Source organism: Amblyomma americanum, chromosome 2, assembly GCF_052857255.1.
Source record: "Amblyomma americanum isolate KBUSLIRL-KWMA chromosome 2, ASM5285725v1, whole genome shotgun sequence".
Lineage (NCBI taxonomy): Eukaryota > Metazoa > Arthropoda > Arachnida > Ixodida > Ixodidae > Amblyomma > Amblyomma americanum.
The window spans coordinates 215,385,595-215,402,088 of record NC_135498.1 but is presented as its reverse complement, the minus strand read 5'-3'; the positions used below and the strand labels follow the sequence as shown (position 1 = coordinate 215,402,088).

The 16,494-nt window shown below is 49.7% G+C and overlaps 1 protein-coding gene across 2 annotated transcripts in view; it reads left to right on the top strand.

Annotated features, from left to right (window-relative positions):
* The window catches only part of LOC144122139 (glutaryl-CoA dehydrogenase, mitochondrial), a 75,295-nt gene that overhangs the window by 12,492 nt on the left and 46,309 nt on the right, over positions 1–16,494 (top strand). For both annotated transcript variants that reach the window (XM_077655699.1, XM_077655700.1), the window contains exon 3: positions 3,277–3,532. In XM_077655699.1, the coding sequence (XP_077511825.1) occupies positions 3,277–3,532 (256 nt within the window). The remainder of the gene's footprint in view (positions 1–3,276; positions 3,533–16,494) is intronic.

The window sequence follows — 16,494 nt, the reverse complement described above, 5'->3', positions numbered from 1 at the left end:
GTGCCACAGGCTGTGGCTTTCTACAGGTACTCGCAGTGTGGTCACATTTGCATGTTAAATAAAACTTGAGAGCCTTCTTGACCACATTCTTAAAGAAGAAAATGAGGTGGCATTTGGGTTGCCTGAAATGGTGTCTACACTGAGTGGCTAACGTTGTTCTTCCAATTTTCCCGCTAAAACTCCAGTTGGAACCTGTTCCATTGCCCTTATATGGTGGGCATGCATCTTCAGCTGATACAGTAAAACATCGATAATTCGAATTCGGATAATTCGAAATCCTGGATAATTCTAAGAATTCCTGCAGTCCCATAATTTCTTATGTAAATTTGACCGGATAATTCGAACTGGCGGTGTGTACCAGCCCGGTTAACTCAAAGATCTGATGTGCTGTGTAAGAATGCCCGATCCCAATTTCGCCGCAAACTGATGAAACGACAGCGTCTCGGAGCTGCGAGGTGGCGCTGCAGAGCGATGTCGATTAGCAGTTTTTATGCTCAATATGCGAAGCGCCCCTGTGCCGGTACTACCAGCACAAAAACCAATCTGGTATGGCTTGCTGACTGCCGAAACACACGCCTGCAGAAGAGAAGACATGCTTCACTGCAACACAGGTGTAGATAGCAGTTTCAAAGTAATGTGCTCTCAGTGCATCATGAAAGCACGGCAGAGGCGCTGGCATAGAAGCACATCCCAACCCAAAAGTGGCAACTCGACGAATACATAGGCGTACACATGGAGAGCCCAGCACTGCGCCAGGCATCCTCCCGACTCTTGGTGTTAGCTCACCCCACCTCTCATGCCAACTGAAAGAATGTCAAGTTGTGGACAAGAGAGGTTAGGGAGCGGAAAGGATTCCAAGAAAATTTGGGGGAACCTGAAAGAGCTTTAAGCCATGAAGAAAAGGGTCACCGAGAGCCTCGCAGTCCTCCGATTGCTGTAAACCAGCCCGCACTTTAGACACGCCATGGCACATGTAGTGTGAGCACCAAATATTTAAGCGGGGACAGATCGAGCTCATGCTGCTCGTGTCTCTCACTGCGCGCATGTGCATACCAGCTCTGGCTGATGCGCGCGCCTCGGGGTGCGCGGAACAAGTGCCCATCAAGTTGCCGGCCTGCCATTTGTAGAGGATTTGGTCAAAATTTCTAAAAAAAAATTAAAAACGGCATCCTAAAATTCGGGGTCGACGTATACGTGGATCGGCTTAATTGTGGTGTGCGAGGCAGTTTTGGACGAGCGCCAGGTAGTACGTGCTCCGTGACGGTGCCCGTTCCCAGCAGGACGCATGGGGCTCCTTAAGTCAGAACAGTTGTTAATTTGTATGCAAATCTGTTCCAAAATTCTAATTGTGCACCATTTACTCAGCTCATTCATGCTGCCAGTCACTTCCTCGTACCAGCGGTGGATAGAGCAAGGGCAAACTTCCGATTCCAATAATCTCCAAGGTGTGTGTCACACCAGAATCCGAAACTACAGGACTGCTTGAAGGTATGCGCCTGCCTTTTTTTTTGGCCAGCAAGGACTACGAGCTGGACGGTCGACTTTTCGCTGCAATATATAGGAATCACAAAGTTCATCCAGTAAAGGTAGCACGTTCCTGCAAAGAAATTTTTGCCTGGGTCCATTTCCTTTGCTGTGGTTGGTTAATTGAAAAACCCGGTCAACTGGAATATTTTTTTGCAGTCCCAATGACTTTGAATTAAGGAGGATTTACTGTATGATGTTCAAGTACCATTGATTGAATTATCTGGGATTATACTAAACCTACCCACAAAGCCACCTGTGATGCCATTGTGATGCCATTCACTTCAAGATCGTGGTTGAAAGTGCCTTATAGTATTTCTTATTTTTTCAACTAGTGTAACGAACTCACCACTCCTTTCTGTAGTGCCTACGGGCCTTGAAAGTAGGCATAATAAATAAACAAATAAATACTAATCCCTACTTATCTACTTAATCCATTTTCTGGGGTGGGCCCACTTCCAAAATTTGGGGGTTCTCAGAGATTTCAAATTTGGCGGTGCCCTATGATTGGTCCACTGGCTGTCACGTGGCGTTGATGACGTTGCGGCCCTCTCAATTGCATTCATAGCTCACGGGGAGTCCTTGTATCACTACTGCGCAGTGGTGCAGAGGTTGAGCGATGCTCCACTGCCCTGGCAGGTGGCTGTTTCAAACATGGCCACTGGTGAGGCTTGTGAGACCCGGGTTGCTCTTTCCGAGCTCCCTTAAGGCTCATGCACAGTGCCAGGGTGAGCAGGTGGCAGTTGCATGCAATTTGGCAACATTGAGCAGTTTGCTCACAATCCGGTGGCAGGCTGCCATCTGCCTGGTGAGCAGGTTTTGATGACGTCGCAAGGTCTTGCGGTCTCTCTCGACCATTCGGGGAATTTGGTGACAGAGAAGCTGGAAATTGTTGTGAGATGACAGCATTATTGCATTAAAATACTCCTGTTTGCAGCATATGTGGATGCCTGTGGCCAGTGGTTCCCCAATTAATGAAATAGGCAGAGAAAAATCTTACTGGAAGGCGAGAAAAGGCTAGAATCCTCACTGCAAAAAGGGGAAACTGATGAAAGCAGCAGAAGTGCAAAAATTTCTAGACAAGGTGCTTAGAAAGATTTCTGGAACCAGGATGACACGAGAAAACACAATTTGTGGTAGTGTGAGTAAGCAGCCACAAACCAAACGGTGTGCTCTGCACCTCCTCGCACCACCTGCACAATGCACCCCCCCAGTGCCAGGCAGTGTAGCTTTTTCATGGCTTATGTGTTCTGAGCAGTCACCTGTACATAATCGCTCTTTACTTAGTGTAGTGGAATGTGCAAAAATTAGATAATTTTCAGCAGCGGCAAGTATGAGAAAACAAAATAGTCTTATTGCTTTGGATTTTTCTGATGCTCAGATGTGGTCTGTGATGAGAAGCTTGTCAACGGGTTTCATGAGAGTGTGATGAGTTCGAAGACCATCAGGTCAGGCATTGTTAAATGATTCTTGGAACCCTTGATGAGCCTTTGACTTCTTTGGCATGCTATCTGTGCTGTTCCTCCTTTGTAGGATATGTTTCAAAGAGTATATACCCTGTGATTGAAGTTTATTGCTGGTAGATGACTGCCGATTGTTTTTTTATCATGGAGGGAGAGCTTTTGTGAGCAACTTCTGTTTACCTGTGTCTCCGAATACAGTTTGTGGTTGTCTTGCAACAAAGAAACCGGTGCTGATGAGCCTGTGTCAGGTAGTGTCGTCATTGAGAGCAGCTCGTGTGATGGAGCGCAGGTTTTGACCACCGTGATGCCTTCCTGTTGGACGAGCAGCTGACGGAGGAAGAGCGGCTGGTGCGGGACACAGTGCGCGACTACTGCCAGGCCCGGTTGCAGCCCCGCGTCCTGCTGGCCAACCGGCATGAGACCTTTGATCGTGACATCATCCGCGAGCTGGGCCAGCTGGGTGTTCTTGGGAGCACGCTGCAGGGCTATGGCTGTGCAGGCACCTCCTACGTGGCGTACGGCCTCACGGCACGTGAGGTGGAAAGGTAGGCTTCCTTCCTTAGTCCTACTGTAGTGGTGTGTTGGCCAGTGCTCGGGTGATTGTCTTCAAATGATGGGTTGCCAGCTAGCCCACGTCTGTTCCCATGCAGAGTATGGATGCACTCGCGTTCTGAAGTGTTATTTCCTCTGTCTGCAGAGGCATCAGGCAAGCTGGCTGCAGCAGTGTAGTTGCCACACCATGAATCATGCATATATACTCATAACATCCAGGCTTGCATTGGTTTTTTAACACTTTTTCAACCATTTTTTATATCACTGGCCCAAGGTGACCAGTCACCTTGTGTTAGCACTCTCCCTTTCCAAAGATGCCCTTGTGCCATAAAAACTCAATTGTCATCATCATAATGCATCGATGTTGTCCATTACAATAAAGGCCAGTACTTGATGCCAAGGCTCTTTAATGCTGCACGTCTCACAGTGTAGTGTACACGGAAAAGTAGTGTCTCCTTTTTTATTTTTTCCTTCACATTAACTCTTCTGCTTCTGTGGAAATATGGACGACTTGGAGTGTACTGAAAAAAAAAAAAAATTTTTTTTACAAGAAGTAACAAACCCAGCGCATATGAAATTGTAGCTTATTAGTTACACTTCCGAATGAAACAAACAGCAGAGTCCTGTGTGCAAAAGTACTTGAACATTTATTAGTCAAATGTGGCAAAAACACTGAAAAAGTATACAGAAAAAAACAAATTACTGGCTACACTAAGTGAGAACTTGTTTAGAGAAAAACTGGAATATACAAACTGTTTCACATGCTGTCATTCCTTCAAGTTTTAGCTCTGAGGAAAAATTATTGCACTTTCCATGGCCAGTCAAGCCAGCGGTCATGACTGTGGTGCCACTGTGAAAACCAATCACATGAACATGTGAATCAGAAGAAGACTTGACAGGTGCTGCACATAACGTTTGATCTTTGTTCATGTTTTGTTCTCTAATAGCAGGGCTTGCAGTTCCTTCTTTTTTCCATTTTTTTTTGGTTAGTGACGAATGGATTTTATGGGAGGATTGGGGACGTGGACTTCTTTTACCTCATCATACTCTAAGATTTGTTGGATGAGCTGCTTCCTGAAAGCCCGCTGATCAAATTTGGCATTTTGGAAAAACTTTGGAACATCAGGATCGATGAACATTCATTGATGTTGTTCAAAAGCCAGGACACTTTCCAAGTCTTGCCAATGGATTCAGCCGCCACGAATCCTCCGGGCCCACTGCGTGCAGAAAAACAAGCAAAGCGAAAAACTGATTTCGGAAAATTTTATTTGATGGCTGAAGGCTAGAATAGATGATTCCTGTATTCCAATAGAGATATAGTCATGGCAGGTCAACAGTTCCTGTGTGCATGATGATTCAATGAACTTCAGCATCTCCAACGGATTCACCTTTTCCCATGAGCCGTCACGCCGAGCGTATGTTTGCCTGTCGAAAATCTTCATCCAGGCACACTTATTAGTGTTTTTGTACAGAGTCTTCATCACCTCCACCATGAAGAACATCAAGAAGTCAAAAGGTCGAGCAAATCTCCGAGCGCCGCTCCGCAGCGATGCGCTGACATGCGCGCCTGGCTGTTGTCTCGGTCGAAAAACGCGATGCGACCTTGAGCATTTGGAAAACTCTCTTGGCCATATGTTGTGAAGGCCCTGAAGAACAAAAATAAACCACTCTCATCAATTACAAACCGCACGCACCGCAGAAAACACAGAGCGAACAAAACCAAAACTCACAAGCGAATACACGCTTACGTTCCAGGACCGTGAGACGAAGTGTCTCTACCGGAACTGAAATCCGACATTTGTGCATTGTTGTCTGACTGATCACCGTGACTTTCATCGCAAAAACCGGAACAGAAACTGGCCGAAGCGCTCAGTGTAAGATCTCAATTTCGAGGGGCGCGCGGCGATGCGGACGACATGTTCACCAGCTGACGCTGCTGCGGCCGTTTGAAGTTTTATTTTTCACGGTGCCCCCTCATGCTCTAAACTGAAAACAAAAGCTGCAATTATGAATAATGGCTGCATTTGGGCGAGTTGGTTTTCCATTCTGAACGTAAAAGCGCAAAAACACAAGGACACAGACTAAGGCAGACAACACGAGCGCTTACTTCCAACTGATTTTATTTCATGCAAGAAGCGAAATTTATACTCTTGATAAGCGTCTGCACATGCTTACAGGGCAATTACCACAGAGTTATGACTGATGCCAGTTATCATGTAACACATATGAAAGATGTCAGATATGCCATCTCTTTTTGTGACAGCAGAATTGATGGAGCACTTATGCAATCATCCCCAGCTCGCGCTATCTCCAAAGCTTCAACAATTTCTCGGGCAATTTGGCATTTGTGCACATAAAGGACTTTGCACTTGTGAAAGAGAGGACGACAACCCTCTTTACTTTTTCTTTTGCACTTTAAACAATGAATGCTCATGTGCCCCCCTTTTTTGTTGTTCACAACGTAGTCATGCTCGCTCAACCGCTCGTTCAGGCATCGTCCCGTTTGGCCTATATAGTATTTTCCACATGATAAGGGCACTTTATAAACAACACCTTCTTTGCATCTCACAAACGGCTTTTGATGCCTGATTATGCAACCAGTTTTTCTTTGGTTTCCTGAAGTACTTTGCTTACATAATGACATCAGCTTATTTGGGGCAGAGAACACCACATCAACGTTTACCCTGTTACCAATTTTTTTGAGATTGTGTGAAATCTTATGTTTATACGGAAGGACTGCAAATTTCTTATTGGCTTTTGTCTCTTCCGGCTCATCCTGGCACTTAACTCCCCATTTTTTCTTTTTGACAAGTCCTTCCGCCACAGAAACCAGCAGGTGTAACGGATAACCCACATCTTGCAATTTGTTGGACTGCAGGAGAAGGCTTTCTTCGATTGCATGTTCACAAGACTTCTTTATACAGTTAAGAAACCCTAAACGAGCTATGTTTCTTTTTATAATCTTTGAGTGCGCGGAACTGAAGGGTAAGGTCATTTTTCCATCCCTGGGATGATAAATCCAGCAAGTGTGGTCTTCTAGAAAAGTTAACCTGATATCGAGAAAGCGTATGCTACTGTTCTCTGGCATTTCATGCGTGACTACAAGAGGAGATAGGCTACACTTGAAATGATCTAAAACCTTTTCTACAGCCTCATTGAGGGTGATTGCAGTGGTGTGTTAGACACCACTGCAATCACCCTCAATGAGGCGGTAGAAAAGGATGGAAAAATGCCCTTACCCTTCAGTTCCACGCACTCAAAGATTATAAAAAGAAACATAGCTCGTTTAGGGTTTCTTAACTGTATAAAGAAGTCTTGTGAACATGCAATCGAAGAAAGCCTTCTCCTGCAGTCCAACAAATTGCAAGATGTGGGTTATCCGTTACACCTGCTGGTTTCTGTGGCGGAAGGACTTGTCAAAAAGAAAAAATGGGGAGTTAAGTGCCAGGACGAGCCGGAAGAGACAAAAGCCAATAAGAAATTTGCAGTCCTTCCTTATAAACATAAGATTTCACACAATCTCAAAAAAATTGGTAACAGGGTAAACGTTGATGTGGTGTTCTCTGCCCCAAATAAGCTGATGTCATTATGTAAGCAAAGTACTTCAGGAAACCAAAGAAAAACTGGTTGCATAATCAGGCATCAAAAGCCGTTTGTGAGATGCAAAGAAGGTGTTGTTTATAAAGTGCCCTTATCATGTGGAAAATACTATATAGGCCAAACGGGACGATGCCTGAACGAGCGGTTGAGCGAGCATGACTACGTTGTGAACAACAAAAAAGGGGGGCACATGAGCATTCATTGTTTAAAGTGCAAAAGAAAAAGTAAAGAGGGTTGTCGTCCTCTCTTTCACAAGTGCAAAGTCCTTTATGTGCACAAATGCCAAATTGCCCGAGAAATTGTTGAAGCTTTGGAGATAGCGCGAGCTGGGGATGATTGCATAAGTGCTCCATCAATTCTGCTGTCACAAAAAAAGATGGCATATCTGACATCTTTCATATGTGTTACATGATAACTGGCATCAGTCATAACTCTGTGGTAATTGCCCTGTAAGCATGTGCAGACACTTATCAAGAGTATAAATTTCGCTTCTTGCATGAAATAAAATCAGTTGGAAGTAAGCGCTCGTGTTGTCTGCCTTAGTCTGTGTCCTTGTGTTTTTGCGCTTTTACGTTCAGAATGCAATTATGAACTTGGCTCCATAGAAACAACCTAGGTGGCACAGCATATCCGCAAGCACAAAATGAATTTTTGGCGGCTTTTTCAAAAGGTCGGTCATATGTGCCTGGTCGCCTATGGCACGGTAGCGAAAGAGTTCCTTTACATATTTTTTTGCACCCTTACTGACCTGCCCCAACATCCACAGCCTTCTTTTTATTATTTTAGCTGTTCTTTTCAAATGTCTCTCAGTTTAAAACTTTCTACATCCCTGTTGTACAAACTGGGCTCCATGCATCAATGTTCACCAGAAGGGCCTTCTATGCCATAGCTGAAATAAGTGACAGAACTGGAGAAGGAAGCACTTTCCTTATGTGCACACCATGTGGTGGCCATGATACCATGACTGGAGATATGCTTTTCTTTTTGTTGTTGGAGACATGTCCACTCTGCAGCATATATTTTAGCTGCATTTCTTGCAGTGAACACACATTTGGCGGTCGCCAGCTGGAGTGGGCCGTTGCACATTTAAAAAAAAAACTGCTGTATAATCACTGGTACATAGTATAATCTCAATCATACGAATCTCATGGGTTCATGAAAAATATTCGTACCATCCGAAATTCATATCATCCAAAATGAACAAAATTCACATGAAGAATTTATGCAGGTCAGTTTTCAGCTGACGGAGTTTACTTACAGCTGCACGGCACTGCCGATTCGCGACGTCGGTGCCATGCTGGTCACGCGCCGCTTCTCACTGCTCGAGATGCCCACCACATTGATTGGTGATCGCGGTGTCAATTGTTCAGGCCGCATGCCGCCGTCGACTACTCGTGGTGCACACCACATGACTAATGGTCCCTGTGTCAGCGATGTACAGGCAGCAAGTATTTGGGTGCTCGAGGGTGCGGTCGTGGCTGGCCGTTCGTCATACGCAGTGAGGCAGGGGGTTGTCTGTACCATTCATGCCTATCAACCATATCGACCGGTATTATACCATCAAGACCCTACTGTAGTCTTTAATTCACTACAACACTTAAGCCAGTCTGCCTCAAGAGCTGGAATGACTACAAACAACATATCAGCAGTCATATTGTCATTTTCTTCATGCCTTATGTGACCTAAACAAAAACTACTCATCACGGCGGCCATCGTTCAGTTCATAAAACCGAAACATTGTCAAGAAGAAATTAAATTATAAATTGTTTAGTGGTTGTAGGCGAACATTACGGGGTGCTTCATGTATGCTAATCAGTATCATTGGAAAGGAGAAAACAGTCAAACAGAAATTTGGTGTCTATACGTCTTTAATAGTTGAGAGCAAGTACTACTGGCTTGCAGATATAAGAGCTTTCAGCATTCAGTCGTTCTCGTGCGTTCTCGCTAATAGCTAGCCAGCTCGTTTATCAAATTTTTACTGAGCATGTTCCAGGCAGTCCTAATGTGCATTGAAAATCCAATTTCTGTTCACCTCGTCGAGCACGGCGAATGATCTCCACTCTGTTGGAAAATGGCAGGGCTTGCTGTACTACATAACACACTTGCCACTTACCAGATGAGAAACAGCAGGTACAGAATTGACAGCAACAGAGGACAAGCTGCAGTCGTGAGTGCAGCGCAAACAAAAAAAGCATGAAGGTTTTAAAAGGGAGCGCAGCTGGTACGGTGTCACCAACATCACATAGCAACCTTTCTTTTCTCCCCAATCGTCCGATGCCAGTCCCACCTCTCTCCTGATGCGCGAAAGGCTGCTTGTGCTTGGTTGATCACATGAGGGGTGGCTGCCCAACAGGAGCACTGCAATGCATGGCAGGGCCATTGACAGCCATTGGGAGTCACCACAATGTGGTCACCACGAGCATGCAAATTGCAGAGCAGTCTGGTGAAGCTTTGGATATTTGCCCTAACCCTTTCAGTGTCATTGGCGTACGGCTACGTTTGAGATTCAGGGTTCATAAATGCACCAGATCTCTTGGAGGTGCTGCCATCTGTCGTTAGTTTACGCAAACATTCTTTTTGTTTTGTTTTGTTTCAGGCAGTAGTTTTGGCAGGAAAGTTGCATTATTTGCACTCATAGCATCTCACGTGGGAACTTCAATTGAAGGAGAAGACTGGGAGTGGCGGCTCATCTGATCTGACTCCGATTACATGCAAAACCTGGAATCAGAATATGATAGCTCTTTGTCTGAGCAAGAAGTGACAGGCAGTGCTGGCTTGGTACCAGACATGGTGAGCCCATCACATAAGAGCACGTGGCCAAACGAAAACAAGTGGAGCAAATATACTACCTTACCATCTGTGTTTTCTTTTGATGCGTTACACTGTGGACCATTCGCAAGTGCAAAACTTCACCTGATGCTCAAGAAGCACACTGCTTCTTTGATGAGGGAGTCATTTCAATCATTGCGAGCAACACGAATGCTTATGTACGCCAGAAGGCAGGTGCCCCTGATGTTGTACGCATTTTGCAGCTGAAAGCCTACGTCACTGTCAGCATGTCAGAAATGTATTGCTTCCTGGTAGTTGTTCTGCTCATGGGCCTGGTTTGTAAGAATGCCTTAAAGGGCTACTGGACAACTGGCTCGCTGTTGAAGACATCTTTTTTCGACATCTTTTGCGGCTACTGCATCTGAGCTCCAGTGTAAGTGAAAGCGATCACCTCAGAACAATTGGACCCTTTATACAAGCAAGCAATCCAGGCTAAGTTTCTGAGTCTCCTGGTACACCGAGACCTCCACATTGATCAGTCCATCACACCGTGGAAAGGACTTCTGTCGTTTGGACAGTACCTACCCCCTAAGTGACACCACTTCGTCGTCAAGTTACCCGCCGCGGTGGCTCAGTGGTTAGGGTGCTCGGCTACTGAGCCGGAGTACCCGAGTTCGAACCCGACCGTGGCGGCCACGTTTCGATGGAGGTGAAACGCAACAGTGCCCGTGTGCTGTGGAATGTCAGTGCACGTTAAAGATCCCCAGGCGGTTGAAATTATTCCGGAGCCCTCCACTGACATCGCACAGTACATGGGAATTCGACCGCCGTGGCCGATATAGAACGTGTCGGAGCTAAGGCGAAGAACAACCAGCTCCGACAGCGTTGAGGTGCGAACTGTTTATTTGCACTGCTCACGCTGCGGTGGCCAAGCCCAACTTTTTCTTTCTTGTCCAGTGCCGCGTGCCATGGCCTGTGAGCCGAGCGCGGCGCGAGGGGCGCTACAGGGCTCCCCCCCCCCCCCCCCCCCCCCCCCCCCCCCCCGTAGATCGAAGCCACAGGATTCGCCCAGCGGATGTGCTTGGAGGAAGCTGCACACAATGGTGGCGCAGTCGAAGCGAGAGCAAGTGTAAGGCCGACGGCAGAGGAGTGGCAACGTAGGCTGGTTTGAGGCGGTCAGCAGCCACGACGTCTTCACGGCCGTTGACGTCTAACGTAAAGGTCTTCTGCGCACGATGGAGGACGCAGAACGGTCCATCGTAGGCCGGCGGGAGGGGTGTACGGACGTGGTCACAGCAGATGAAGACGGGTGCAGGAGGCCAGGTCCTGACTGACGAATACGGACTGAGGGTGACGGGCTGCAGGGGTAATGTGGTGAAATGTGTGTCGTAGGTCTCGAATGTAGGTGGAAATGTCATGGATCAACGGAGGGGAGGAAGGAGAGAAGAATTCCCCAGGGAGATGCAGGGGAACACCGTAGACTAGCTCGGCAAAAGAGCAGCCGAGGTCAGCCTTCAGTGCCGATCGAATGCCCAAGAGGACGAGGGGAAGGTGGTCGGACCAGCATTCCCTTGGCTGATAAGTGGTAAGGGCAGCCTTCAGTTGTCGATGCAGACATTCCACCATGCCATTGGCCGAAGGATGGTGGAGGACGTGGAACGGTCCATCGTAGGCCAGCGTGAGGGGTGGACGGACATGGTCACAGCGGATGAAGACATGGGTGCAGGAGGCCAGGTCCTGACTGACGAACACGGACTGAGGCTGTAGTGTTAGCAATGGGTAACGCCTCGGGCCAGCGGGTGAAACGGTCCATGCAGGTGAGCACAGAAGAGGCCCTATGTGATAACTGGAGTGGTCCAACAATGTCTGTGTGAACGTGGGAAAACTATGCGTCAGGCGGCCGAAAAGGAGAGGCAGGCGTGATGGTATGCCGGTGAACTTTGATGCACTGGCAGTGAAGGCAGGTTCGTGCCCAGTGGCGGACGTCGGCATTGATGCGTGACCAAAGGAAACGAGATGTGATCAGCTCCTGCGTAGCATGAATACCATGGTGGCTCAGGCGGTGCAGTTTTTCAAAAATGGTGCGACGGAAAGCCAAAGGTACTTAGGGGCGCGAGACACCAGTGGATGTCTCACACGTAATGAACTGGGAGGAAAACGGCAGTGGACATTCGGTGAAGGACAGGGACGTGGATGAGGAGTGAAGACGTTGCAGCTCTGGATCATTGCACTGTGCAGCCGCTAGCTCCTCCATGTCCGCTGGTGATTCGGACACCATGGCACTAACACGGGAAAGCGCATCAGCATCAGCATTCTCCGGGCCATGGACATGATGGAGATCCACTGTAAACTCGGAAATAAAACACAGTTGGCGGATCTTGCATGCAGTGTAGGTGCTGTGGCTCCTTTGGAAGGCAAACGTCAAGGGCTTATGGTCCGTGATGATGTGAAAGTCTTGGCCCTCCAGGAAGTGGCGAAAGTGCTTGATGGCGAGGTACACAGCGAGCAATTCTCGACCGAAGGTGCTGTATTTAGTCTCAGGTGGTTTCAGTTTTTGGGAGAAAAAACCGAGGGGCTGCCAACTAGAGACATACTGCTCGAGAACTGCGCCGACGGCAATGCCTAAGGCGTCGGTGACGAGGTGCAGTGGAGCATCAGGAACTTAATGTATGAGCAAAGTGGTATCTGCGAACGCCTTCTTGGCAGCAGCAAATGCAGCGGCAGCGTCCTCAGTCCTCGTAGCCAGAAGAGCCTTTTCTCATCGCCAAAAGATCGGTTGGAGGCTGCAGGAAAGAGGCGCACTTCGGGCGGCGATGAAAGTTTAGGAGGCCCAAGAATTCTCTGAGCTTTTTGAGTGACGTTGGGGCAGGAAAATCTTGAATGGCTTTGACTTTGCTGTCAAGAGGCCGAATGCCCTGTGGAGTAACAAGGTGGCTGAGGAACTCTATTGTAGCTACGCCAAAGAGGCATTGTTTATTTATTGTTCGGGTTGATGACGAGCCCATATTCATCTAGACGTTGGAAGAGGGCGCGCAGATGAGCTTCGTGCTCACTACCAGATGAAATTGCTTCGAGGAGATCATCAATGTAAGCGAACACAAAGTCGAGGCCTCGCGTAACCTCATTGATAGCTCGCTGAAAAGTCTGTGTGGCGTTGCGCAAGCCAAAAGGCATCCGCACCTACTCAAAGAGGCCGAACGGTGTGGTAATGGCCGTCTTCGGAATATCAGCGGGCTCCACAGGAATTTGATGATAAGCCTTTACTAAGTCAATTTTAAGAAGATCGTGCACCCAGCCAGATTTGATGTAAAGTCCTGTATGTGAGGAAGTGGATAGCGGTCTGGTAAAGTGTGAGCGTTGAGGGCGCTGTAACCTTCACATGGTCTCCAGTCGCCCGGATCCTTCTTTGGCACCATGTGAAGTGGTGATGCCCAGTTGCTGGAGGAAGGGCGTACTATGCCGAGTTCAAGCATGCGTTGGAACTCGCGGCGAGCGATAGCGAGGTGCTCTCCCGACAAACGGTGAGGCCAAGCAAACACCGGAGGTCCCGAAGTCACGATGTGGGGAGTGATCAAGTGTTTCACCTTTGACTCTCTGGTATGCGGCTTTGTGAGGTTGGGAAAATCAGCCAGAACTTTCGCATACAGCAAAACAGGGTCGAAAGCGCGATACCCCGTCGCCGCAGTGGTGGAGAGTACGCCGGTGATGAAGAGGTGCGTGCTGAGGTCTATGAGGCGATGAGCTTGCATGTCGACGGCTAGGTTGACGAAACTGAGGAAGTTCACGCCGAGAACAGCTTAAGAGATGTCAGTGATAATGAAGATCCAGCGAAATGTGCAGCACAATCCGAGGTTAAGCTTCAACGATTGTTGCCCGTACGTGCGAATGGGGGAGTTGTTGATCGCTTGGAGCGGGGAGGTCTGTTCGTTGCAACGGCTGTCTGCCCAAGAGGCCGCTATGACGCTGACTTGTGCTTCCGTGTCGACCAGGAAACGAGTGCCAGTAATCGTGTGCGAAACGTAAAAGAGGTGGCATGTCCGCTCACCAGAACCACTTGCCGCCGTCAGTGGCCGGTCGCAGCGTTTCCCGACCAGGAGCATGCGTGTGTGCACTTGTGGGCATAGCTGCCGAAAATATGGTGGTACCAGATGTGGGGACCTGCCCTGCAGCCCCCTGAGTTTGCTTTCCCGCGAGGCACCGTGCAGCAGCAGTCGTACCCCGAGGATGAGCGCGTTCCCTTGCCAGTTACATTAACTGGCAAGAGAGGGCGCCAGCGTCGCTGCGCGGGAGACTGCTGAAGCCCGCCCGCGGGAGATGGGGTCTCTTGGGCCGGGATAATCACCCTGATCGGACGCGTCGCTCGGGGCTCCGCTCTTCGCCGACGGGGCGAAGAAGCGACGGGGAGACAGGCTCCCGTACTCGTCCCGTCCGGCCTGCGGAGTTTATATCCCTTGCCCTAGCGCGGGCGAACATTCGCTCGGAACCTTGCTGGTGAGTCGGACGTCCTTGATTCATTAGCGTACCTTGTTGCTAGCTGGCGTTATTGTTTCTGTAGCAATAAATGCCTGTTTGTGTCAGCCAATGTGTCGTTCCTTTGTTCCCCCAGAGCAAGGCCCGCCGTGGTCGGCGTGCGCTCGGTAGCGTACGCGATCACGGGGTGGGGTCCGGGCGGCTTTGAACCGTGTCAGCCGCGATTGAGTGGGGAGAAAGTACTTATCTCCCCATGTCAAACCCCACATCTGGCGCCCAACGTGGGGCCTGCTCTTGGAACATTGGACGACTGTCGGTTCGGTTCGAGGAACGCTCTTTGTCCGGACTTGACAAGTGCTAGGCCTAGAGTGAATTTTGATCGCTAGGACCTGCGGCATGCTTTCTTGAGTGCGAGTATTGCGCTGCAGCATGTTTGAACTTTTCGACATGCTCAGCACATTTTTTTCCCTGGAGTTTCTTCGTGAGAATGACTTGGTCCGCATCGAGGGAGTTCGAGGCCTAGCGCCCGCGGAGTCGCCGAGCCCGAAGCGAGTGAGTACGGAAGCCGCGTGGGTGGTCCGAGTTTCTGTATATATTTTCTCTACTATCTCTTTTTCGACTCTGGGAGTCGCGGCTCCGGGAGCCGGGTGGCCTGGGGCCACGGGTGCCGCTACGAGCTCGCTGGTATTGCAGCTCGGCACCGGGCGCTCCGACACCGTCCGATACGGTGGGCGCCGACCGCTCAGAAGCTGCTTTGTGCAGTGAGCGGGGTAGGACCACCCCACAAAGCTGACGTCTCCTCGCGGCTGCGCGCACGAAACCCGTTTCGGGTCTTTCTTGTGGTCACGGTCGTTGTCGGAGTGGTCGTTAGGCCTGAGGCTTTTCGGAGCTGCCTGCACCACATTAAAAGAGACATGACCACCGGACCGTGACGTTGAGAGGGGGCGCACTTTGCTGCCCGTCCGTTTTTTTTTGTAACCTCGCACGAACTGAGCAGTCTCGTTCAACTCAAGAAAGGGCTTTGTTCACTCGAACTTTGCGTTTGCACAGCCGCCGACACGTTTTGCTAGCGAGTTAGGCATTGTGCCACGAGGCCCTTGCGGATGCCGTTTCCCCTCCCGTGACCTACGTTAAAGGCACGCCGAGAGAGCCACCCAGGCTTGCTGACCGGTGCACATCGTCTCGCTGCCACCTGCTGCGACGGAGCGGCCTGTATCCTGTTCGCCGCATCCATCCGGGGCAGCTGTGGCGAGACCAGTCAGCAGTCACCTCCGGCTGCTGCTGCCCTGGCGACTACTGCAGGATCCTGGCCTGCAGTTTTCCCACCGGCCTTCGATTCGCGGGCCTGCGGACACGGTAGTCCGCGGGCCATACGAGTCATCCCAGCGGAGACCGTCACGCCGCCTTCGGAATACCGCGGAAGTCTGCGTGGACGCTGTCGGCGTGACCTCCGCTGCAAGACGTGCCTCAAAGACATGAAGACCAGGAGACTCCTCCATAGCATGTACTTTCAGGCGCGTGGGTCTATTTAAGGTTGGGGGGATGTGGGGACCTGCCCTGCAGCCCCCTGAGTTTGCTTTCCCGCGAGGCACCGTGCAGCAGCAGTCGTACCCCGAGGATGAGCGCGTTCCCTTGCCAGTTACATTAACTGGCAAGAGAGGGCGCCAGCGTCGCTGCGCGGGAGACTGCTGAAGCCCGCCCGCGGGAGATGGGGTCTCTTGGGCCGGGATAATCACCCTGATCGGACGCGTCGCTCGGGGCTCCGCTCTTCGCCGACGGGGCGAAGAAGCGACGGGGAGACAGGCTCCCGTACTCGTCCCGTCCGGCCTGCGGAGTTTATATCCCTTGCCCTAGGGCGGGCGAACATTCGCTCGGAACCTTGCTGGTGAGTCGGACGTCCTTGATTCATTAGCGTACCTTGTTGCTAGCTGGCGTTATTGTTTCTGTAGCAATAAATGCCTGTTTGTGTCAGCCAATGTGTCGTTCCTTTGTTCCCCCAGAGCAAGGCCCGCCGTGGTCGGCGTGCGCTCGGTAGCGTACGCGATCACGGGGTGGGGCGGCTTTGAACCGTGTCAGCCGCGATTGAGTGGGGAGAAAGTACTTATCTCCCCATGTC